The following is a 25,900-nucleotide window of genomic DNA, read 5'->3' on the forward strand; positions in this document are numbered from 1 at the left end:
GAGGAGGTTTCAGAGGAGGATTAACATTCACTAAACCCCTCATGAAACGAACCACCAGAGGATGAAGAGAGAGAGAACGTCCCTCTAGATGCCGATGGAAAGCGGCAATAGCACTGAGATGTACCCGGATGGAAGTCGTCTTCAGCCCAGACTTGGACAAATGCAACAAATATTCCAGAACCGAGGACACTGGAACCAAACTCGGATCCAGATGGTGCGAGGCACACCAGGATGAAAATCTGGTCCACTTCTGGGAATAACAAAGCCGAGTCGAGGCCTTGCGCGAGGCTTCCAACACCTCCCTGACCGCCGAAGTCAGGGGGAAAGAAACCAAGCCGTCAGATGCAATGACTGAAGATTGGGATGCAACAGTGAACCCCGACTCTGAGACAGCAGAGAGGGAAACACAGGCAGAAGTAGAGGCTCCCTGGTACTGAGTTGAAGAAGCAGGGAGAACCAGTGCTGACGAGGCCAACGAGGCGCAATGAGAATCATAGTGGCTCCGGACGACTTGAGGTGAACCAACGTCCTCAAGATCAGAGGAAAAGGAGGAAACGCATAAAGGAATTTCCCCTCCCAGTCGAGAAGGAAGGCGTCTGCCTCGAGACGGTCCTGGGAGTAAATCCGTGAACAATAGAGGGGCAGTTTGCGAGTCTCCGGGGAGGCAAACAGATCCACCTGAGGAGTCCCCCAGCGGTGGAAGACCTCGCGCAGGACTCGGGAGTTCAGCGACCATTCGTGTGGCTGGAGAAGACGACTGAGTTTGTCGGCCAGGCAATTCTTTTCTCCCTGAATGTAAACCGCCCGCAGGAAGATGTTCTGGGAGGTCGCCCATTCCCAAAGGCGCAAAGCTTCCCTGCACAGGGACCAAGAACCCGTCCCCCCTTGTTTGTTGACATAATACATCGCCACTTGGTTGTCCGTCCGTACCAAGACCACCTGATTGCGCAGCAGATGACCGAACGCTCGAGCTGCCAGAAAAATGGCGCGAAGCTCCAAAACATTGATGTGACAAAGACGGTCCTCCGCCGACCATAGCGCTTGAGTCCGTAGACCGTCGAGGTGAGCTCCCCACGCGTACTCCAAAGAGTCCGTGGTCAGGACCTTGCGATGTGGAGGGACGAGAAAGAGCAAACCCCCGGAAAGATTGGAAGAGTTGGTCCACCAACGGAGCGATCGTCTCAAGGAAGGAGTCACCGTTACAGGAAGGGAGAGCTGGTCTCGATCCTGACGCCACTGGGAGGCCAAGGTCCACTGAGGGAGTCTCAGATGCAATCGGGCAAACGGCGTGACATGAACTGTTGAAGCCATGTGGCCGAGCAGAATCATCAGCCTGTGTGCAGAAACGGAGCGCTGCTGCAAAATCTGACGGGCCAGGCAAAGCAGAGACTCCAGTCTCGACGAGGGAAAGAACGCATGAAGGCGAACCGTGTCCAGCACGGCCCCGATAAACTGAAGGGATTGAGCCGGGCACAGCTGCGATTTGGGAAAATTTACTTCGAACCCCAGACACTGAAGAAAAATGATAGTCTGTCGGGTCGCTGAGATAACCCCCTCCCGGGATGAAGCCTTGATCAGCCAATCGTCCAGGTAGGGGAAGACCTGCAGCCCCTGAGATCTCAGGGCAGCCGCGACCACCACCATACACTTCGTGAAGACCCGAGGAGACGAGGCCAGCCCGAAGGGAAGGACGCGATATTGGAGGTGCAACTCCCCCACCTGGAACCGTAAGAACTGGCGGAAGGCGGGATGCACCGGAACATGCGTATATGCTTCCTTTAGGTCCAGGGAGCACATCCAGTCCCCCGAGTCTAGCAGAGGGTACAGGACTGGAAGGGATAACATACGGAACTTCTCCCGGACAAGGAACTTGTTGAGCCTCCGGAGGTCCAGAATGGGGCGCAAGTCCCCTGTCTTCTTCGGGACCAAAAAGTAACGGGAGTAAAACCCCCGTCCCCTTTGGTTCGGGGGCACCGGCTCCACCGCCCGAAGGCCCAACAAGGACCTGGCCTCCGACAGGAGAAGAGGAAGCTGGTCTCGACAGCAAAGAGAAGACCCCGGCGGATGTTCCGGTGGCGTGGACAAGAAGTTTAGCGAGTAGCCCTCGGAGATGATCCGGAGCACCCAAGCGTCCGATGTGATCTCGGTCCAGGCTGGAAGGAAGGCCTGCAATCGGCCCCCGATAGGAAGGGGGTCTTTTGACAGTGCGGAGGGGGCCCGTCCCCAACCGCGTATCACGTCAAAAAGACGGAACGGGTTTAGATGCTCCTTGCGCGAGAGGCTTTGGTTGGGACGCTCTGCCCTGCTGCTGGGGACGCCGGGGCGGAGGCCTGGAGAAGGCCGGCCGTCGACTTCTGCGGGTACCGCCGCGGAGGAGGTCTAAACGTCTTCTGCGGCGGAGCCCGGGGTTTAGGACGGACCAATGAAGCAATAGAGCGCTCATGTTCAGACAAACGCTTGGTCGCCGCCTCCAAGGATTCATCAAACAACTCTGAGCCAACACATGGAAGATTGGCCAGACGCTCCTGCAAGTTTGGGTCCATATCCAGGGTACGGAGCCATGCCAGGCGGCGCATCGCCACCGCGAAGGCGGACACACGAGAGGCGAGCTCAAATGCGTCATACACAGCATGGAAGAGGTAGAGACGCAGCTGAGATAAATTGGACATAAAGGCCCCAAAATCCTCTTTATGGGAATCTGGCATGACTCCATGATACCTCGGCAACGACTTCACCATCTGTCTCAAATAAGACGAGAAGGTGAATGCGTAATTCAGGACCCTGGTCGCCATCAAAGAGTTGGAATAGAGGCGATGACCAAACTTGTCCAAGGTCCGTCCCTCCCGTACGGGGGGAACCGCCGCAGAGACCCTGGAAGGCTGCGACTTCTTCAGAGCCGACTCCACCAGTAGGGACTGGTGGGACAGCTGTGCCTTATCAAAGCCCTTGCACGGGACAGTGCGATACTTGGACTCCATCTTAGAAGGCACCGCTGTGACCGTAAGAGGGGAGTCAAGGTTCCTCAAAAAGGTCTGGGTAAGCACCTTATTGAGAGGGAGCCGAGGCGTCTCTCTGGGGGGGGAGGGCAAATCCTGCTCCTCCAAAAACTCCTTGATGTACTGCGATCCTGCTCCCAGATCCAGGTCCAAAGCCCGTCCCATATCCAGAACGAATCTAGAGAAAGAGGAGGGCTTCGAAGGCGGAGAGGGAGATCGAGACGAGCGCCTCGCCAAGAAGGAAGGAGAAGCCTCGCGTGAGTAACGAGGTTCCTTCCCCGTGCCAGACCCCGAACCCCAAGAAGCCGCACCGAGCGACCTGGACGGGGTCGGGGACCGCCCATTCCCCGAGGAACCCTTTCGGGAAGTCCCCGGGTTATGGGGGACTGAGGTACGCCCCTTCCGTCTTGGCGAAGAGTCTCTCAAGCACTCAACCTCTGAAGAACGGAAAAGCCTCGGGTTATCGAGGCGCAGTTCGGAGACCCACAGGGTCTCCGCCCCGGTCGGCGAGGAGCGACCACGGCGTCGAGGAGAGGCCCATTGGCGTTTGGGCTTCCTCGACCGACGCTTCGCCCGAGGCCGACCCGAGGGCGAGGAACCCCGGGAGGACCTCGACGAGGACGAAGAGGAAGAGATCCTCCGAACTTGCCGCACCTTGTCCCGAGGCCGCACACTCCGCTCAGGCTGGTCAACCGAGGTCGAGGGCAAGGTCGGGGCCAAGGCCGAAACCCCCCCCCGGGCCCGAAGCCGGGGCAGTCAAGGCCGAAGCCTGCTGAAGGTGTGCGAGGGCCCCGGACAGCTCCGAGGCGATGAGAGCCCGGAGCAAGTCCTGGAAGACGGGAACCCCCATCACAGTTGGCAGATCCGGGGCCGTCGGGTGCTCCCTCGAGGGCGACCTCGGTACCGAGTATTCCCGCGGGGCACCCGACTTCGGCGCTCGGGGCGGGGCCGAGGACGACCCACCCGCCCCCGTCGAGGAACTCGAGGATGGCTTCTTCGAGGCTGAAACTGAAGAAGGAAGTGAGGACTTACCCTTCGCCGACTTCGGGGCCGAAGACACCGGCTTCGACGTTGCGGGCTCCCGGGGCGAGGACGAAGGAGTCGAGGCCGAGGTCAAGGCCGGGGCCGAAGCCGAGGCCGACGTCGAGGCCTTCCCCGCCACGGGGTCAACAGCAAAGAGCTCCGCCATCCTAGCCCGACGGCGCCAGAGAGCTCTCTGCTGGAAAGTAGAGCACCGAGAACAGGCGTCGGTTGGGTGCTCCGGGCCCAGGCAACGCAAGCACCACCGGTGAGGATCGGTGATCGAAAGGAGCCGATCGCACCGGGTGCACTTTTTAAAGCCCGTCACAGGACGGGACATGGGCCCAAAAACCGGCCGGGAACAAGCGAGGTCCCGCGGCCGCGGCTACCGGGAGCCCCCGGAGCCGAACGGAAAAGTTTTTTTTTTTGACGAAAACTAAAGGAAATAAAAGAACAACAAAGAAAAACACAGCGACTGAGTCGAAAAAAGGACACAGCCGCGGTGACAGAAGGCAAATCTAAGAGCACAATTTCCACAGGGCTTCTGGCTCCGCGGAAGAGAATGAACTGAGGACCACGAGGTGGGGATGCGCCCTCTAGTGGGCAAGAAGGCATGCACATGCGTGGTGCAGTGTAGCAAACTTGAAACTTCAATCAAGTTTGCTTGAAAAGCTGTCCGCGCTGGGGCTCCGTAGATGATGTCACCCACATGTGAGAATATCATGCCTGCTTGTCCTGGGATAATTCAATAAATTAAGTACTGTTGGATAACATATTACAACATGGGATGACTATTGTAATATCGACAGCATAGCTGAACAACCTCAAGCCCAATTTACACATCCAATAACCCAATGAAAGAAGGTACACATTAAAAAGTGTAGGAGAAAGTGGGGAGCCCTACAGGACTCCACACAAATTTTTCCAAATTACTGAGAGTGCATCCTTAAATTTAACCTGATAAAGAGTCTTTATTCCAGGAATCTTTTAAACCAGGGGTGCCCAAATGGTCGACCGCGATCGACCAGTAGATCACAAAGGCAACGCGAGTCAATCACGTTGCCTTTGCAATCTTTTTCTTCCTGCCTCTCCGAGCCAGGCCAAGCACGTACAGCACCGGACCCACAAGACTTCACCTCTGACGTCAATTCTGAGAGGAAGTTCTGGGCCAGCTAATCGCTGCCTGGCTAGCCTGGAACTTCCTCTCCGACGTTAAAATTGACATCGGAGGTGAAGACTTGTGGGCCCAGCGTTGTACGTGCCAGGCCTGGCTTGGGGAAGCAGGGAGAAATTGGCGTGGTGACTTGGGGGGGTGTAGGGAAGTGGAGAAATTGGCGCGATGGCTTGGGGGGGGCAGGGAGAGAGAGAAAGAAAGAAAGACAGGCAGGCAGGGGGGAGAGAAAGAAAAAAGGCAGAAATAAAGAGGGGGCAGGGGGAAAGAGAAAGAAAGAGAGACAGAAAGAAAAGGGGAGGGTGCAGAAAGAAAGAAATATTGGATTTACAGAAGAAGGAAGTGTAACCAGAGACTCATGAAATCACCAGACAAAAAGGTAGGATAAATGATTTTATTTTCAATTTAGTGATCAAAATGTGTCTGTTTTGAGAATTTATATCTGCTGTCTATATTTTGCACTATGGCCCCCTTTTACTAAACCGCGATAGTGGTTTTTAGCGCAGGGAGCCTATAAGCGTCGGAGCTGCAAGGAGCATTCAGCGTAGCTCCCTGCGCTAAAAACTGCTATCGCGGTTTAGTAAAAGGGGAGGAGGTATATTTGTCTATTTTTGTATAGTTGTTATTGAGGTAACATTGCATATTTTAAAGTCATCTACCTTGACCTCTGAAAAAAACCCCAAATACAAATGATAATTAACATTTTCTCTGCGTGCAGTGTGCTTTGTGTTTTTTTAAAATGTTATTGTTGGCAGATCATTTTGACTTGATAATTTTAGAAGTAGCTCGCAAACCAAAAAGGTGTGGGCACCCCTGCTTTAAACCATAAGAATACTTTACCCTGGATTCCTAAAGAATCCAAAAATTCCAACAATTTGCAGTGGTCTACTAAATCGAAGAAGCACCAGCGCAATTATTACCCTTGCTCAAAAGGCTATTCAAATGATCCAATAGTGTAGCTAATACTGTCTCTGTACTACAGTGGGATCTGAAACCTGATTGAGAATCATGCAACAGGGAATATGATTCTAAATATTTTGTTAGTTGAATTTGCACCAGCCCCTCTATAATCTTTGTAAAGAAGGGGATGGACGCTATCGGTCTATAGTTTCAGGGTAAGGAAATTGATTCCTTTTTATTTTTAATAATAGGTGTAATGATTATGTTACCCTCTTCTTGCGGAAAAGTACTTTTGTCTAATGAGTCAGTGATCCATTCTATCCCATACTGTCAACTCAGTAATTCACTTAACATCCAATAAAGCACATCAGCAAAGGACAAACAGTGATACACAGAACTAGGATGCTTCAAGTGAAAGATCAGTGGAGATTTTTTACTTTTGTTTTTCAGGTTGAGCAAACTAGTTGTGTTTCTTACCTGAAGTCGGGTATTCATTTCCAAAAAGTAGAAATTCTTTTTAGAATCCACCAAGAATTCCACTGTACCAGCAGATGAATATCTTACAGCTTTAGCTAGAGCTACGGCTTGTTCTCCCATGGCTCTTCTGGTCTCAGGATCTAGAAAGGTACTATACAACAAAAAATGGAAATACATAGTGTAAATGTCAAGCTCTGTTTGCACTTCAGGCGCATCAAATGAGATTCTGATCAGTGAAATTTGTGCTTATCAGTGGGGCAAGGGTAGGGCAGGAAACATACCTTATAGGCCTACCAATGCTGTAACACAGAAACTCTCTCTACTTCCTGCCAATATCAGCAAAAGCCTCATCAATGTTGCTTCAGCATAGCAAATTCTCAAAACACTGTTCCTCAAAATTTTTTAAAAATCTGAACAGGCTAAATAAAAGAATTCCCTAGGCTAGTAAAGGTCTGCAGGATGTAGGTTGCCCAATTTGTTCTTGAGACTTCCTTGAATTTAAACTGTTTTGTAATTTTTATCGATGGAAATTATACAATCTAAAACAAAGTACAAGATGAATCAGTGCCTTTCATCTCTCTTGCAGAGTAGTATTTTGAGAGACAGGAGCAGTAGGAAACAGTTTCATCATCTTAACTCCTAACAAAGCCAAAATTAGGTCTCAATTTTTTCCTATTACTTGTATTGCTTGAGAAGTTGAGGTTTGGCATTATACTGCTTTAGAAATTATTTTAATTTGACAAAAGTATACATATTCCAAGCCTGATTTTACAAAACAGGACACCTTAAATGAAAGTCCAAAAGGCTATATTTTAAACCTATTTTACAAAAACTACATCTTAATAAAACAGGTAGAACCAGGCCCAATAGTGCATAAATAGTTTTACATATAAGTGTTGGGGTTTTTTTTGTAGGAAAAAAGGTACCAGTACTCCTACAGAACAGCGTTAGGGGTGGGGTCACTATCTATAGCTTATCCTTACAGTAGCCACACCCCTTTTACCATTTATGAAATGACAGTACTATAAATATTACACTGGGATCTAGAGCACCAATAAACCTACAACTTGGAAACTAGAACAGATGGACTGTTACAAATTCCTACACAGAGACCACCTGTTCCAAAATCCTTCAACTCAGTCACACATGCAGAACACAGATAGATCAATGTCATGGGAGACCGCAAAAAAACTGGAACTCAGACCTCTCCTCCTCTCTGCCCTAAAAAAAACACCCCACACTATAAGCAGAGCAATACTGGTAAGAAACATGCATTTTGTCCTGTACTCTGATAAATAGAAAACCAGAAAAGATGTATGTTTCCTAAAATGGATGCATCCAAATCCTTTAAAAGTATTAAATAATAATTTGGGGTTTTTTACTGTTTTTGTCTGAGCTTTGTATTTTTCTGATTAAGCTGGTCCCAATCTCATTTCTATTTTTCTTGTGTCAGTCTTCTCTCAAATTATTTCCAGGTCCAGTTCTACTCTCTCCTTTGTCTTTTTTCTTCTCTACACTGTCTACCACTCATCTCTCTCTCTCTCAATTTTATTTCCACTTTTCTTTTCTTTTATATCTGCCCATTTGATTTTACCTACATTCTCCCTTTTTTCACCTATCAGATCTCCCCCATCTCCTTCTCATCCCCTTTCCAGTACATATACTTCCCCTCCATCTTTCTCCTTCCCCAGTTTCTTCTCCTTGATCCTTTACCCATTCCCTATTCCTCCATTTCCATTCTCAATACCCACCCTCTCAGCCCTCACCTATTCTCCACTGCCCTCTCATCCCATCACCAGTCCAGCTCCATCCCCATCTCTCTTTCCTGTTCTTGCCTCTAGGCTATTCTTGTGTCTCTTACTCCATCTTCTATTGCCTCTTTCAGATTATTTTTAACCTATTTCCACTCTCATTCAACCCCTTCAGGGACCCATTTCTTTACAATGCTTTTCATCCTCTCTCATCTTTCAGGTTAGTCATATTACATCTCAACATTTCTCACACTTCTTCCCCTCTCTTAACTTCCCATCCATCTTCTACTCTGTTCCTTTACTCCCCATTCCTGGGTCCAAGCTATCATCTGCTCTGTTTCCTTATCCCTCACTCCTGGATTCCATCCATCTTTCTGCTCTGTTCCCTTACCCCTGCCCTTGGATCTCAACCATCTTCTGCTCTGTTCCCTTACATTTATCTCTGTGTCCCTCCATCTTCTGCTCTGTTCCCATAATCCTGCCCCCCACCTTGTGTCCCATCCATTTCCTATTACGTTTCCCTGTCCCCCAACCCCTGAGTCCCATCACCTTCTTCTGTTTCCAGGGCTTCTGGTCCATTTGATATGTCTTCTCTCTCCAAGTCATATTATATCTGCATGTCACCCCTTGATGTTTCCAGCTGAATAAGGTCATCACTACTCCCTGTGTGTTCCTATCTGTCCTAACATCTCCCCTCTGTCCCTGTATCCTGTTCAGCCCCTATCCTCTTTGTCCCCATACCCCCCTCCTATATCCAGCATCACCCTTCTGTGCTCCTGTCCCTCTTCATATCAGCTTCCCCCACCTTCCATTTCTCCTGCACCTCCCATCCCAGGGCCAATATCTCTCTCCCCTAGTCTCCTCTCCAGCATCTTTGTCTTTTCAACTCTTCCCCTACGTCCTCACCATTCAGTTCCTCTTTTCTCTCTGCTCACTACTCATCATCCCTGCATCTCTCCCTGCATTTCCCCTGTCCTCAGTGGCAATTGCATCTCTCTGCTCTCATCCCCACTCCTTCATTTAATCTTTCAATTCTCTCAACTCCAACCACCACATTCAGCACCCATCCCACCCCTGTAATCTCTATTTCATCCCCCTCTCCCCCTTTCCTGCTCCCCTGGCATGACACTACACAGCACAGCAGGCATCTCCTCCTCTTCCCTCCCTCCCCCCAGTTTTTTTCCAATCATTTTTTATCAGCAATATCGGCCATTCAAACAGATTACTGTTGGCCAGCTCAGGAATTGTCCACTCTGCCATGCCCTGCCTACTGGGAACAGGAAGTTGCACCAGAGTAGGCAGGAATGCAGCACTGAGAACACCTCTGAAGCAAGCTGGCTGTGGCCTGCCTGAATGACTGATACTGCCACAACATGCTGAAGGATGAAGAACTGCTGAGAGCCAGGGGGGGGGAGAAGGAGGAAGGTAATAGAGAGGTCATCCCAGGTCACACTTCAGAGAGGGGTGAAAGGAAGATACTAGACCTCAGGGGGATAACAGTCTAGATAGAAAATGAGCAAGTATTAAAGGTGCTAGTGCACTGTACTGGCATGTACAAGCACAAAATGGTCCTACATATAAGGCTAGTGTACTTAAATGGTACTAATTTATGGTATTAAAATAAACAAGGAAAAAAATCTCAAACACTTAAGACATCTACAGAACCACTGTCATTCTAAGAATGCTGTAATGCACTGATTTTTTTTGTTATTCCTAAAGAGTGGATGTCTTTATGATTTGATGAGACTTAGTGCATTCAGTACTGCAACTCTGTCCTTGAAACATGACCCCTAATGATGCAATTACAATGAAACTCCTGGGTCATTGTTGGATGCAAATGTTTCTCCTTATTTTTGAACCTTTATAAGTTGTTCAAATTCGGTTGTATTTTTTCCCTATGGATTTATATTAAAATTAAAAGTGCACATGGTAATTGACTAACAACGAGGGTTTTTGGTCAATGATATTATTCATAACCCCAGCAAAGACACAAAGGTTCTCTAGGTGTTTGAGGTCTTTTGCCCATGTATGTTTTAATACCAAAAATTATTAATATTTAAGCATAATTAGCTCATTGTCTGTTGGTAGTATTTTACTTTCTGTTGAGCACAAGTAGTATATCTGCATTTTTGGATTTTGAATTGTTAAATATAAGGCCTGCATTTTCTAAGTTTCAAGTGTACTTTCCTGTTTCAAAACCAGTGCAAATGAGTTGAGTTTCAGTTATCCCTTTGAAAATGAGTTGGCATCCCCTTAAAACATTACAGAGCTGGGTTGAATAATAAAAAAAATTTTCATACTCAAAGCTCAGCTGGGCACTTCAGCACATAAACCTTTTGAATATCCACTTATGCATTTTGGAGTAGAATATCAGAAAAATTACTAATATTCTGATACTTAAATCTGCTCTTTAATTTGTGAATTATAGGGGTCAGTATTCAACCAGGGCAGTCAGCATATTTTTTAAGCTGGTCACCCTGGCTGAAAAATATTTGAATAGGAAGTACCAGTATCTGAATAGATAACAGTGAACATACTTTAGCTTTTTCTGAAATACTGCCTGCATATGGAAAGGGAGAGCAAAGAGTAAAAAACACAGAGGACTTTAATAGGTGGTTCAAATCCTGGTGTCATCAAGAAGGCTTTAGGTACATAGGAGGATGTGGAAATACATGGAAGGACAAGAAGCTATATTGCACTGATGGGCTACATATTACTACATCAGGAAAAAGAAACCTTGCGGAGAAATTTAGACAATATAGGGCTCATAATCGAAAGAGAAAAACGTCCAAAATCCGGCCTAAATTGGCACTTGGACGAACATTTCTCTAAAATGTCCAAGTGCCGATAATCAAACCGGGTTTTGGACGTATTTCTAAACAACTTAGGCCTTCATAGAGCCGCTCAACGTCCAAAGCTAAACGAGGCATTTCGGGAGGTGTGTTGAGGGCGGGAGTTGGGCGGGACGTGGGCCGGCTTAGACTTAGTCGTACAGCATGTATAACCGAAAGTTAAACAACAGAGCCTAGAGCCTAGAGGAAACTTGACTTAGAGCATCTAAAATATGGTCTAAGTCAGTGTTCTTCAACCTTTTTACACCTATGGACCGGCGGAAATAAAATAATTATTTCGTGGACTGGCAAACTAATAAGACTGAAATTTTTTAAAACCCCATTGCCGCCCTGTCCCCGCGAGCTCGGTCCCGTTAACTGTCTGATCCCATCCGCACAAGCCTCAAATAGTTATGATTTTATATTGAACATATTTTATTAAAGTATAAAAAGAAACAATATTCTGTACAATTATCATTTTATAAATATAAATAATACAGGGCAAGGATCAACAAAACCCCCGTCTCCCCTCCCCTTCACATATATCCCCTCTACTATCAAGAAAACTGAATAAGCCAAATTATTACAGAATGCTACACAAATATCATGCTAACAGAATACCGCAGTCACACATGGCAGGAATGGTGTTAGGGGGAGTGCAACTAGGGCAACTGCCTCCTGGTCAGAGAGAGCCCTAAGCCACCTGGAAGCTAAAGAAGCACTGCCTGAGCTTTGCACTCCCCAGTTATGTCTAACATCAGCTCTAGCAGGATACATATTTTAAATCTGATATATTCTAATCACAAGATAGAAATAAAATTATTTTTTTCTACCTTTTGTCGTCTCTGGTTTCTGCTTTCATCGTCTTTTCACTCTCTTCCATCCAGCGTCTGCCCTCTGTCTCTTCAATCCAGCATCTGCCTCTTCTATCCACTGTCTGCCCTCACCCCTCCCCCTCCCATATGGTATCTGCGTTCTTTCTATGCCCCTCTCTCCTACACCAGATCTAGCATCTTTGTCCCTCTTTCCTTATTTTTCATCTGACCCGCCTTCCCAGCATCAATCTCTCTCTTCCTTGTCATTCCTCTGTCTCTCCCCTTTCCCTCATCTGATCTCTCCATTCCATCCTGACTCCTTCCCCTCCTCTAATCTCCCTGCCAGCTGTTTCCTTCCAATGTTCCTCCTCCCCTGTCCAGCAGTACCTTCTCCCTTTCTTCCTCCCCTTATCCAACAGTAATTCTCGTCCCTTCCCTTTCCCTTCTCCCCTGTCAGCAGTAGCCCCTTCTCCTCCCTTGTCCAGGAGTACCCCTTCTCCCTTTCCTCCTCCCCTTATCCAACAGTAATTCTTGTCCCTTCCCTTCTCCCCTGTCAGCAGTAGCCCTTTCCCCTCCCTTGTCCAGGAGCACCTCTACTCCCTTCCCTCCTTCCCTCTCCAGCAAATGTTCCCTCTATGTAGGCTAGCAGCAGCTCTGTGTGCTTTTAACTTCGGCACACAGCTGCCCCTAAGCAGTAATTTAGCACGGTTTCATGAGACAGCCTCGGGGCCTTTGGTAGGCCGGTCCGCTTTGATGATGCGATGTGGGCCGGCCTACCAAAGGACCCAAGGCTGCCTCATGAAACCGCGCTAAATACTGCCTAGGGGCAGCTGTGTGCCGAAGTTAAAAGCACACAGACCTGACGCTGCTTTTCTGGGGGTGCGGAGACATACGCGGCAGGAGTCCGTGGTGGCAGGCAGGAGCGATGGCAACAGGAAATTGCACGTCAGCTGAAGCCGGCACCTTTTGCTGCGGCGGGGTCCTGAATCCTTCGCGGACCGGCTATGTGCATCTGATCTAGAGTGTTTATAAGATTTTTCCCCGGAACTGTGCTTGCGTTTCGCCAGAGCGCCATCCGTACCCTTTTTAGGATCACCAGACGTAAATTTCATGGCGCTGGTAGCAGTAAGCCCAAGAGGGACCTCTCCGAAGGTGGAAGGCATGGAATCCATGCACACCTCGCCCCCATCATGGGCTGCGACAAAAGTGCGAATCCGACAGCCATCTGTCACAAATGAGGCATTAATCCATACCATCTAGTCCTGAGGCAGCTACATAAGAAGTTTGGAGTGAAAACGAAGCTCCTAACTGCAAAAAATTTTGAAGAAAATCCAAGATGACCGCCCCAGGTACCAATTTTGCCCTAAAATAGACTGGGAAAAAAACAGGGAACTCTGGAAAAAGGTGATTTTACATTTTTAGAGGTGGGGGAAGGGGGTTACAGCATGCAGGGCAACCACCCAAAAACCCCTTTTTAGGAATTCCGCCCCCCCAAATCGCCAAACCAGACATGCAGGCAGCTACTCACTGTGTCTGTGCTGTAAGGTAAAGAATGGCAGGCAAGCTGAACACAGCAAGCATGGAGATTTCTAATCTCAGGAAGCTGGAAAACTGGATTTTATTTTTAACCTCTTCTGACTACCTCACCTGCCCTGTCACCCCAGTCAGTGACTTGCAAGACCTCCAGATTACTCAGGGAAGGTACGTAGTCTGGTTACAATCCCAGTCGCACCTCTTGCACACAGTGTGGGACGAGCCCGGGGTGAGCTAGCTCCCGAATCAGGAGCGATGGGACCAGATGAGATCCATTCTAGGATATTGAGGGAGCTTAGAGAGGTTCTGGCGGGTCCTATTAAAGATTTGTTTAACAAATCTTTGGAGACGGGAGTGGTTCCAGGGGACTGGAGAAGAGCGGATGGGGGTCCTTATTCACAAAACTGGTCGCAGAGATGAAGCGGGAAACTACAGGCCAGTAACATAGAAACATAGAAATAGACGGCAGATAAGGGCCCACGGCCCATCTAGTCTGCCCACCTTAATGTCCCTCCCCTACCTTTGCCCTGTGAATAGATCCCATGTGCCGATCCCATTTGGCCTTAAAATCAGGCACGTTGCTGGCCTCAATCACCTGTAGTGGAAGACTATTCCAGCGATCAACCACTCTTTCAGTGAAAAAGAATTTCCTGGTGTCACCTCGTAGTTTCCCGCCCCTGATTTTCAACGGATGCCCTCTTGTTGTCGTGGGACCCTTGAAAAAGAAGATATCTTCCTCCGCCTCGATGCGGCCCGTAAGATACTTGAACGTCTCGATCATGTCCCTCCTCTCGAGCGAGTATAGCTGTAATTTGTCAAGCCGTTTTTCGTATGGTAGATCCTTGAGTCCCGAGACCATCCGGGTGGCTATTCTTTGCACCGACTCCAGTCTCAGCACATCCTTGCGATAATGCGGCCTCCAGAATTGCACACAGTATTCCAGGTGGGGCCTCACCATGGATCTATACAATGGCATAATGACTACAGTAAGCATAACTTCGGTTATTGGAAAAATAATAGAAGCGTTGCTGAAAGGATAGTGAAATTTCTAGAATCAAATGGGTTACAGGATCTGAGGCAACATGGTTTTACTAAAGGTAAATCGTGCTAGACAAATCCAATTGAATTTTTTGATTGGGTGACTGGAGAATTGGATCAAGGGCATATCTAATATAATAAAAACGCTAGCCACGCATGCGCACTGCATCTGCGTGTTCTGTTTTCCGTGCGCTGTAGGGCACCGCATGTAGGAGTGCGCATACGCGCGAAGCTCTCTCTCTCCCTCCCTTTCCCCGAGGCGGATGTCGGCCGCGGCGGCTGTCGGCGGCTGCTGGCCACGGCGGCCGAGCCCAGACGGCATTTAAAAATAAAACAGGCAAGTTTTTAAAGTCCTGAAAAGCCGCCGGCCGTGAAGTATGCAGGCAGCATACTTCACGGCCGATGGTTTTTCAAACCCCCCACCACCACCATGCCGCTGTACCTTTTAAAACCCTCCACCCACCCCCACCCCCAGCTTTGTGGTTAAGGCCTGGCTTCTTCGGGCAGCAGCAGCGTTTAAAATTCGCTGCTGTTGCCGGCTTCAGGCCTTCCTCTCTGGTGGGTCCTGCCTACTTCATGTTTTCATGAACACAGGACCCGCCAGAGAGGAAGACCTGAAGCCGGCAACAGCAATTAATTATAAATGCTGCTGCTGCTGCCCGATGAAGTTGAAGGAGGAAAGGGAACAGAGGGGGAGAGAATGGTAGGGCATGGAGGTAAGGAGGAAGGTATGGGGGGGAAGGAAAATGCTGCACAGGGAAGTGGGGTGGGAGGGAAATGCTGCAGCACAGGGAAATGGAGGGGCAGAAAAAGTTACAGAGGGGTGCTGCTGGGCAGGGGGAGCAGGAAAAAGGGGTTGATGGACAGGGGGGGCAGAAAAATGAAGGCAGGCCTACTGCTGGACAGGGGGAGCAGGAAGGAGGTGATGATGGACAGGGGGGAGGTAAAACAAAGGGAGAAGGGCTGCTGCTGGATAAGGTGAGCAGTGATGGGGTGGTGGAGGACACAGGGGAGGTAAAAGGAAGGAAGAATGGACAGGGGGAGCAGGCAAGGGGTGGTGGTGGACAGCCAAGGAAAAAAAAAAAGAAAGAAAGACAGAAATACAGAAAGCGGCTAAGGAGAGAGAAAAAAAATTAAAGACAGACACACACATATATTCTAGCACCCGTTAATGTAATGGGCTATAAGACTAGTGTTAGATATAATTTACTTAGATTTCAGCACAGCCTTTGACAAGGTTCCTCATAGAAGGCTCTTGAACAAACTTGACGGGCTGAAGTTAGGCCCCATAGTGGTGAAGTGGATTAGAAACTGGTTGACAGACAGACACCAGAGGGTGGTGGTTAATGGAATTCGCTCGGAGGAGGGAAAGGTGAGCAGTGGAGTCCCTTAGAGATCAGTGCTGGGGCTGATCCTGTTCAATATGTTTGCCTTTTTTGCAGATGATACCAAGATTTGTAACAGAGTAGACACCGAGGAGGGAATGGAAAACATGAAAAAGGATCTGCAAAAGTTAGAAGAATGGTCTAATATATGGCAAATAAAATTCAATGCAAAGAAGTGTAGCATAATTAATTTGGGGATTAGAAATCTGAAGGAGCCGTATGTGTGGGAGGTGAGAGGCTGATGTGCACGGATGGGGAAAGGAACCTTGGGGTGATAATGTCTGAAGATCTAAAGGCAAAGAAACAGTGTGACAAGGTGGTGGCTGTTGCCAGAAGGATGCTAGGCTGTATAGAGAGAGGCGTGACTAGTATAAGAAAGAAGGTGTTGCTGCCCCTATACAGGTCGATGGTGAGGCCCCACTTGGGAGTATTGTGTTCAATTTTAGAGACCGTATCTGGCGAAGAACTTAAAAAGACTTGAAGCAGTATAGAGGAAGGCGATGAAAATGGTAGGAGGTTTGCACCAGAAGACATATGAGAGAGATTGGAAGCCCTGAATATGTATACCCTAGAGCAGGGATGTCCAATGTCGGTCCTCGAGGGCCGCAGTCCAGTCGGATTTTCAGGATTTCCCCAATGAATATACATGAGGTCTATTTGCATGCACTGCTTTCATTGTATGCTAATAGATCTCATGCATATTCATTAGGGAAATCCTGAAAACCCGACTGGACTGCGGCCCTCGAGGACCGACATTGGACACCCCTGCCCTAGAGGAAAAGAGGGACAGGGGAGATATGATTCAGATGTTCAAATACTTGAAAGGTATTAACATAGAACAAAATCTATTCCAGAGAAAGGAAAATGATAAAACCAGAGGGCATAATTTGAGGTTGAGGGTTGGTAGATTTAAGAGTAATGTTGGGAAATTCTTCTTTACAGAGAGGGTGGTTGATGTGTGGAATGCACTCCCGAAGGAGGTGGTGGAGAAGAAATTGGTGACAGAGTTCAAACAAGCATGGGATGAACACAGAGGATCTCTAAATCAGAAAATAATGGGTATATATTGAAGGAACTAAGGCCAGCAATGGCCAGGCTTGCACGGCCTGTGTCCCATATATGAACATTCAGTTGAGGACAGGCTGGGGAGGGTTTCGATGGCTGGGATGGTTAAGATGGGCTGGAGTGAGCTTTGATGGAGACTCCAGTAGATGGAACCTAAGCACACTACTGGGCAGGGCTCTGGATTTCTGGCCCAGGAATATTTAAACAAAAAAAACCATTTAAACTAAATAATTAATTTATGGAGTATCTATGGTTGGGCAGACTGGATGGACCACTCAGGTCTTTATCTGCCATCATTTACTATGTTACTATGTATCCAGGGCTACCTTATCCATTTGCTACTTTTCTCTCCTTCACTTTCTGCCATACATCAATCTTTGTTAAAAAGGCATACAGGGACTCAATATAAATACCAGTCAGAAAAGGAATTATGTTGATGAATGAGAGACTGACTGTAATAGTATTAAATACCAGTGGGGAGAGAGCAAATGACTCCTAAAAACGCTCAGAAAAGTGAAACTCTGAAAGGGAGGTGGATACCTCCCCTTGAGGCAAGAGTTTACCGTCCAATCATTGCATTTGCTTTGTAGAACATCACTTTCTGACCACTGGTAAAAACTAGTATTGTTTAAATAAACTCTTAGATTGACTAAAAAGTTCAAAACAATTATGCACAACTCTTGCTTGGAACGATGATACCATTCACTTATCTGTACCAACTTTAAAGTTTGTAGTTGTAAGGGCTCTTGGGGGTCTCAACGCGGCCCCGTTTCGAAAATTCTGCTTCAGGAGACCCAATTCTACAATGCTACACACTGTTAAACGTATCTGTCCAAGAGGTGATCGTTTGTAAAACTTCAAAAATTCCAGACGACCAATCTAACAGAGTTTATTTAAACAATACTAGTTTTTACCAGTGGTCAGAAAGTGATGTTCTACAAAGCAAATGCAATGATTGGACGGTAAACTCTTGCCTCAAGGGGAGGTATCCACCTCCCTTTCAGAGTTTCACTTTTCTGAGCGTTTTTAGGAGTCATTTGCTCTCTCCCCACTGGTATTTAATACTATTACAGTCATACATCAATCTTTAGCATTAACTTTTAACATTAAACTTTCTTCAATTTTTCTGCACTCTTCTCAAAATCTACCTTTCCATGCCTTCCCTTCCCATCAATCCATGTGTACCATCTCCTCCCTCTTTCTTCCCCCCTACTCCCTCTATCCATAAGAAGCATTTCTTCCCTGCTGTAACCATTGCTGTGCACCATCTCCTCCCTCTGTTTACCCTTCCCCTCCATCCCTATGCACCATCTCATGCCTCTCCCATGGTCAGACATCTCTGTCTTCCCCCTTCCCCCCTCATATGGTCTAGCATCTTTCTCCTCTCCTTCCCATAGCCTGGAATCTCTCTCCTCTCCCATGGTCTGGCATCTCTCTCTCCTTCTCTCCCTCTTTCTGAGGTCTAACTCAGAGGCTCTGCTCAGACAAATGGTGACGGAACCCACGAGGAAAAAAGCGATATTGGATCTGGTCCTCACAAATGGAGAGAGTATCTCTAATGTTCGACTGGGTGCTCAACTGGGAAGTAGCGATCATCAAACGGTTTGGTTTGATATAACGGCTAAAGTGGAGTGCGGACGAACGATACTTAAAGTCCAAGATTTTAAACGAACGGACTTTAATGAAATAGGAGAGTACCTGAAGAAAGAGCTGTTAGGATTGGAGGACATAAGAGAAGTGGAAAGTCAATGGTCTAAGCTGAAAGGAGCGATAAAAAATGGTTACGGACCTTTATGTGAAGAAAATAAATAAAAACAAGAGAAGAAGAAAACCGATATGGTTCTCCAAACTAGTGGCGGAGAAAATAAAGGCGAAAGAGTTGTCACTTTTGAAATATTAAAAAAAAAACAAGACGAGGAGTGCAGAAAGGACTACAGGGTGAAATTGAAAGAAGCCAAGAGAGCGATATGCCTGGCGAATGCACAGGTGGAAGAACAAATGGCTAAAAATGTAAAAAAGGGAGACAAAATTTTTTTCAGATATATTAGTGAAAGGAGGAAGATGAAAAATGGAATTGCTAAACTAAAAGATGCCGGGAACCGATATGTGGAGAGTGATGAGAAAAAAGCAAACGTGCTAAACAAATACTTCTGCTCTATGTTCACAGAAGAAAATCCTAGAGAAGGACCGAGATTATCTGGCAAAGTAACACGAGAAAATGGAGTAGATTCTGCACCGTTTATGGAGGAGAGTGTTTATAAGCAACTTGAAAAACTGAAGGTGGACAAAACGATGGGACCAGATGGAATCCATTCTAGGATATTGAGGAAGCTTAGAGAGGATCTGGCAGGACCTATTAAAGACTTGTTCATCAAATCTCTGGAGACGAGAGTGGTTCCTGGGGATTGGAGGAGAGCAGATGTGGTCCCTATTCACAAAAGTGGTCACAGGGATGAAGCAGGAAACTACAGGCTGGTGAGCCTCACTTCGGTTGTTGGAAAAATAATGGAAGTGTTGCTGAAAGAAAGGATAGTGTACTTCCTTGAATCTAATGGGTTACAGGATCAAGGCAACATGGCTTTACAAAAGGTAAATTGTGCCAAACGAACCTGCTTGAATTTTTTGATTGGGTGACCGGAGAGTTGGATCGAGGACATAAGCTAGATGTAATTTACTTAGATTTCATCAAAGCCTTTGATACAGTTCCTCATAGGAGGTGAACTGGGTTAGAAACTGGCTGTCGGACAGACACCAGAGGGTGGTGGTTAATGGAAGTCGCTCGGAGGAAGGAAAAGGTGAGTAATGGAGTCTCTCAGGGTTCAGTGCTGGTGAACAAACAAATTGATAGCGGTGAACCGGTGGATATAATATACTTGGACTTCCAGAAAGCGTTCGACAAGGTTCCCCACGCAAGGCTTCTGAAGAAACTACAAAGCCACGGAATAGAAGGAGATATACTAAGATGGATAGGCAAATGGTTGGAAAACAGATTGCAGAGGGTGGGCATAAATGGGAAGTTCTCGGACTGGGAAGAGGTGACGAGCGGTGTACCCCAGGGATCGGTTCTTGGGCCCTTCTTGTTCAATATCTTCATAAACGACCTAGAAGATGAAACAACAAGTAATTTAATCAAGTTTGCAGACGACACAAAACTATGTCAGGTAGTTGAGTTACAAAAGGACAGAGAAGAACTTCAGAGAGATTTGAATCAGCTAGAGAAATGGGCAGAAAAGTGGCAGATAAGTTTAACATAGAAAAATGCAAAGTGATGCACCTGGGTAAGAAAAACAAGGAACATGAATATAAAATGGTAGGTGTGACACTGGGCAAGACTGAACAAGAAAGGGACCTGGGGGTACTGATAGACAGGACCCTGAAGCCGTCGGCTCAATGCGCAGCGGCAGCAAAGAAAGCAAATAGGATGTTGGGCATGATAAAGAAGGGAATCACAAGTAGATCGGCGGACATCATAATGCCGCTTTACAGAGCAATGGTCAGACCACACTTGGAGTACTGTGTCCAATACTGGTCTCCCAACCTAAAGAAGGATATAACCCTGCTGGAGAGGGTGCATAGGCGAGCCACGAAGCTAGTAAAAGGTATCGAGAATTTGAGCTACAAAGAACGCCTCGGAAAACTGGGATTGTTCACCCTCAAGAAGAGAAGACTGCAAAGGGACATGATAGAGACTTTTAAAATACTAAAAGGATTTGACAAAATAGAGCAAGAAACATCGTTATTCACATTGTCAAATGTGACTCAGACAAGAGGTCATGGATTGAAACTGAGGGGCACCAGGCCCAGGACAAATATTAGGAAGTTCTGTTTCACACAACGAGTGGTGGACGCTTGGAACGCTCTCCCTGAGGAGGTCGTGATGGAGACCAATATTCTGGGATTCAAGAGCAAGTTGGATGCACACCTTCTTGCAAATCACATTGGGGGATACGAGTAAACAAGGTTTCTCAGCAGGGAACACATGGCTTGGCCTCCGCGGGTGCGAGTCACCGGACTGGATGGACCTAGAGTCTGATCTGGCGAAGCCATTTCTTATTTTCTTATGTTAGAAGGAAAAGTTTGCTTTTTTGCGGATGATACCAAGATTTGTAACAGAGTAGACACCGAAGAGGGAGTGGAAAATATGAAAAAGGATCTGCAAAAGTTAAAGAAATGGTCTAATGCCTGTCAACTAAAATTCAATGCAAAGAAATGCAGAATAATGCATTTGGGGATTAATAATCGGAAGGAACCGTATATGCTGGGAGGTGAGAAGCTGATATGCATGGACGGGGAGAGGGCTCTTGAGGTGATAGTGTCCGAAGATCTAAAGGCGAAAAAACAGTGACAAGACGGTGGCTGCTGCCAGAAGGATGCTGGGCTGTATAAAAAGAGGCGTAACCAGTAGAAGAACGAAGGTGTTGATGCCCCTGTATAGGTCGTTGGTGAGGCCCCACTTGGAGTATTGTGTTCAGTTTTGGAGACCGTATCTGGTGAAGGACGTAAAGACTTGAACTGGTCCAGAGGAGGGCGATGAAAATGATAGGAGGCTTGCGCCAAAAGACGTATGAGGAGAGACTGGAAGCCCTGAATATGTATATCCTAGAGGAAAGGAGGGACAAGGGAGATATGATTCAGACGTTCAACTACTTGAAGGGTATTAACGTAGAAATAAATATTTTCCAGAGAAAGGAAAATGGTAAAACCAGAGGACATAATTTGAGGTTGAGGGGTAGTTGATTCAAGAGCAATGTTAGGAAAGTCTACTTTACGGAGAGGGTGGTGGATGCCTAGAATGTGGTCCCGAGAGAGTTGGTGGAGAGGAAAACAGTGACAGAGTTCAAAGAAGCGTGGAATGAACACAAAGGATCTAGAATCAGAAAATATTAAATATTGAACTAAGGCCAGTTCTGGGCAGACCTGCACGGTCTGTGTCTGTATATGGCCGTTTGGGGGAATATGGGCTGGGGAGGGCTTCAATGGCTGGGAGGGTGTAGATGGGCTGGAGTAGGTTTTGACGGAGATTTCGGCAGTTGAAATCCAAGCACAGTACCAGAGAGAGCTTTGGATTCTTGCCCAGAAATAGCTAAGAAGAAAAAATTTAAAACATTTAAATTGAATCAGGTTGGGCAGACTGAATGGACCATTCGGGTCTTTATCTGCCATCATCTACTATGTTGCTAACATTTCTCTCCTCTCCTTTCTGCAGTCTGGCATCTCTTCCCTTCCATTCTGTGGTCTGGCACCTCTCTCCTTCCCATTCTAGTGATCTGACATCTCTCCCTTCTTTGAGTCATCTCTCCTCCCCTCCCAGTGTAACATTATTGCCTCACTCCTCTCCACCACTATCATGTCCAACAATTCTCCTTCTTTCTTCCTTTCCCCATATACATCATCTCTCTTTCCCTCTCACGCCACACACCTATGTCTAACAATTCTCTGTTCCTTTTCCCTCCCCCACCCGCAGCATTTGTTTCTCTCCCTTCCCACTATCCCGCCTGTGCGGCATCTCTATTTTTCTCCTTTCCTAACCCTCCCAGCACATGCATTTGTTCTTCCCAACCCTCTCCCAGTATGTGCAGTATCTGTCTTTCCCAATCCCCTCAGCATCTGTTCTCCCTGGCTTCCCAACCCCCTACCCCCAGCCCGTAGCGTGTATAACGTTATTTCCTTCCTTCTCCCCTAGAGGGACCCTGTCACATGACCTCTTTCTTTGGCTTTCAACTTTTGACTCCCTGACTCCCAAACCCCTACCTCCTCCCCAGTGTTTTTTTAAAGTCTTTGGGCAGCATTGACAAAATCATTGTCTTGCCGTCAACCTGGACCGGAAGACTTCTGCAGCCCACCTATGCAGAAACAGAAAACCACTGCTAAAAGAAGACTTCCGGGGCAGGACGATAGCAAGGCACTGATCTATTTGACGCTGCCTGAAGATTAAAAAAAACAAAAAACAAACAAACACCGGGGTGGAGGTAGGTGTGTGGGAGAGTTTGGGAGTCAGAAGTCAAGAGTTGAAAGCTGAAGAAAGAAGTAGTGCGGCAGGGTCCCGCTAGGGGGGAAGGAAGGAAATACCGTATATACTCAAATAAGTAAATATAAATATAAATAAGAGGAAAAATGGTTGACTCGAACATAAGTTGGGCAACTTAATATTCAAGTGCCCTGCCAGGCTCAGCACCTTGCTCCATCCCCCTTCCCTCACTCCCCTGCCAGGGCTCTGTACCCAGCCCTACTCCCTCCCTATCAGGCTCTGAACCCTGTCCTTCCCTCCCAGGCTCAGCACTCTGTCCCCCCTCTCTGCCCTATGTGTCGTATCGCCTCTGCCGATCCCTGGTGGTCCAGAGATGTAGCAGGCAGGAATGAGATTTCCGTGCTCCTGCCCCGCTGCTAACCCGGTCAGTGGTGGCTGCTGCGAGATCGGGTTTCTTCAGCCACTGAGCCGCACTGAGCAGGAGATCGCTTTGGCGCTGCTGCTCAGCGCTGAGCGGCTTCCTGACTGGCTCCTGTGAATTTTCACAAATCACGAGAATTCGTGGGAGCCAGTCAGGAAGCCACTCAGGCCGAGCAGCAACGCCAAAGCGTGATCCAGCTCAATGCTGCTCAGCAGCTGAAGAAAGCAAAACTCGCAGCAGCCACCAACTGACCGAGTAGCAGCGGGCAGGTGCGCGGAAAGCTCGCTCCTGGACGCTGCATCTCTGAACCACCAGGGCTCAGTAGAGAAGGTAAGACAGACAGATAGAGCAGAGAGCAGAGCCACTGCCAATTTTGGGAGAGGCCATGGCCCCCATGCCCCCCCCCCATTCCGACACCTATGGCATAGTTTCTGATATCAAAAGAGTGAAGCAAGCTCCCACACCCTGAAAATTAAAACCGAATAGAGCAGAACACACCTTCTCAGTTCACTTGCAGAAGGAGAAACTGGAGAGGGCACCATACGCCAATCGATGAGGGATGGAACTGAAAGATGTGACTGACATCCTTTTGCATAGTTCCTGAATTTAGACAGACAACACCTAAAGTACAGACTCCTGCACTAATGTAACAGAACTATGGTTAGAGAAAAATAGAGTTCATTAAGTGTGAAACTAGTTTTTTCATCTCACTTTGAGCTGAGAATCAAGAGTAAAAAAAAAAAAACCCTAACTTTTTGAATTTAAAGAAGCTTGGAGGGGCATAATCGAAAGGGACGTCTTAAGTCCATTTACGTCCTTCTCGCAAGTCGTCCAAAGTTAAAAAGAGCCTAAGACACATTTCCGAAAGAGACGTCCAACTTTTTTTTACTTTCGAAAATCGTCTAATTATACATCCTGCCGATCTGATCGTCCAAGCCGCTAAATCGTCCATCTTTATACCACATTTCCGGCCAACTTTCCATCCAAGTCCAAAACGCCTAGAACAAGCCCTGCTGGACGTGGAAGGGGGTCTGCAAAGTGATGGATTGAATACCCAGACATGCCATCTAAATTGCGGGGTACCTTACAAGGCACTGCTGTGAACTTCACAAAAAGAGTGCCATGGCTTCTCCTCCCTACAGCTTCTTATAGGTCACGGTGAGCCCCCCAAACCACCTCCAGAATCCCCTAGACCCACTTATCTACCAACCCAATAGCCCTTATGGCTTCAGAGGCCACTTATATGCCAGTACAAAAGGGTTTTAGGGGTGTAAAGGGGAGTGCACATGTTTAAGTATCAATGCAGTGATTACAGGGGCTTATGGGCATGGGTCCTCTTCTCTATGGGTCCCTAACCCACCCCCAAGATGACTTAAGCTGCCTCTGGGAAGGACGACTAGGCTTTCCTATGCCAGGCGGCCAGGTGATGATGGTCTGGAGGCTGAAATTTAAAGTTGTGAATAAAATTTTTATGGGGGTGGGAGGGGTTGGTGTTCACTGGGGTAGTGTGTGGGAGTCTGTGTTATGTGTTTGAAGTGCTTATCTGGTGAGTTTAGGTGGGTTTTTGTGACTTAGACCATGTTTTACATGGTCTAAGTCACAACGTCCAAGTTCCGTCTAAGCTCTGCTGTAAAACTTTCGGTTTTACATGCTGTACGACTAAGTCTAAGCCGGTCCATGTCCCGCCCAACTGCCACTCTTGACATCCCTCCCGAAACGCCCCGTTTAGCTTTGGACGTTGAGCGGCACTATGAAGGCCTAGGTCGTTTTTAAATACGTCCAAAACCCGGTTTTATTATCGGCGCTTGGACGTTTTTGAGAAATGTTCGTCCAAGTGCTGACTTAAGGACGTTTTTTGGACTTTTTCTCTTTCGATTATGAGCTCCATACTATTTAAAAGAATCTGGGAAAGCCTTACTGATTAGCCAGATCTCTTGCAAAATTTATTTACCTTGGTGCCTCTTCCACAACCTTTTGATTTCTTCTCTGGATAGAGCATTCTCTTTCATTGAGCCACAAAGCATTATCGTGTTTATCTGCCAATATCTATTAAAGAAAACCCAATGTCAATAAATGAGCACATACATTTTGTCTTTAAGTTATAAGTTTGTAAACTATTTATAGTACGAGAAGGACCCACTAAGGTTAAATCCATAAAAATAAATAAAAGCAACACATTAAAAGAATTATCAATTAATCATTTGTACATCCAAATCACATTATTATATACTTTCTGCTATAGGGCTCATTTTATGCAATGGGTCCTAGAACAGATATTATTGTATTATACATGCTAACCATTTGTAAATAGTCCAAAATCCTTTTTCTACCCAGTTTTGGGCAAAAGATTGTTTTAATTTTTAGGATAACCAATTCAAACAAGTGGGAAAGACCAAACTCATGATTGCAGTTTTTAAGTCATCTGCCTGAAGATGCCTCTGAAGAGGTCAGGCATAATCGATGTGGTCAATGCTCTTTTGTAGTCATGCAATGGAGGTTAAATCCATAAGACATCCCCATGACAGCATG

The 25,900-nt window shown here is 47.0% G+C and overlaps 1 protein-coding gene across 1 annotated transcript in view; it reads right to left on the reverse strand.

The window, feature by feature from the left end:
* Window positions 1-25,900, reverse strand: part of PCCA (propionyl-CoA carboxylase subunit alpha) — a 937,632-nt gene that overhangs the window by 544,237 nt on the left and 367,495 nt on the right. Inside the window, exons 11-12 of the mRNA XM_033947881.1 lie at window positions 25,323-25,417; window positions 6,565-6,715 (exon numbers count right to left, since the gene is read on the reverse strand). Coding sequence (XP_033803772.1) covers window positions 6,565-6,715; window positions 25,323-25,417 — 246 coding nt within the window. The remainder of the gene's footprint in view (window positions 1-6,564; window positions 6,716-25,322; window positions 25,418-25,900) is intronic.

This window comes from Geotrypetes seraphini, chromosome 6, assembly GCF_902459505.1.
Source record: "Geotrypetes seraphini chromosome 6, aGeoSer1.1, whole genome shotgun sequence".
In the NCBI taxonomy this organism is placed as follows: Eukaryota; Metazoa; Chordata; class Amphibia; order Gymnophiona; family Dermophiidae; genus Geotrypetes; species Geotrypetes seraphini.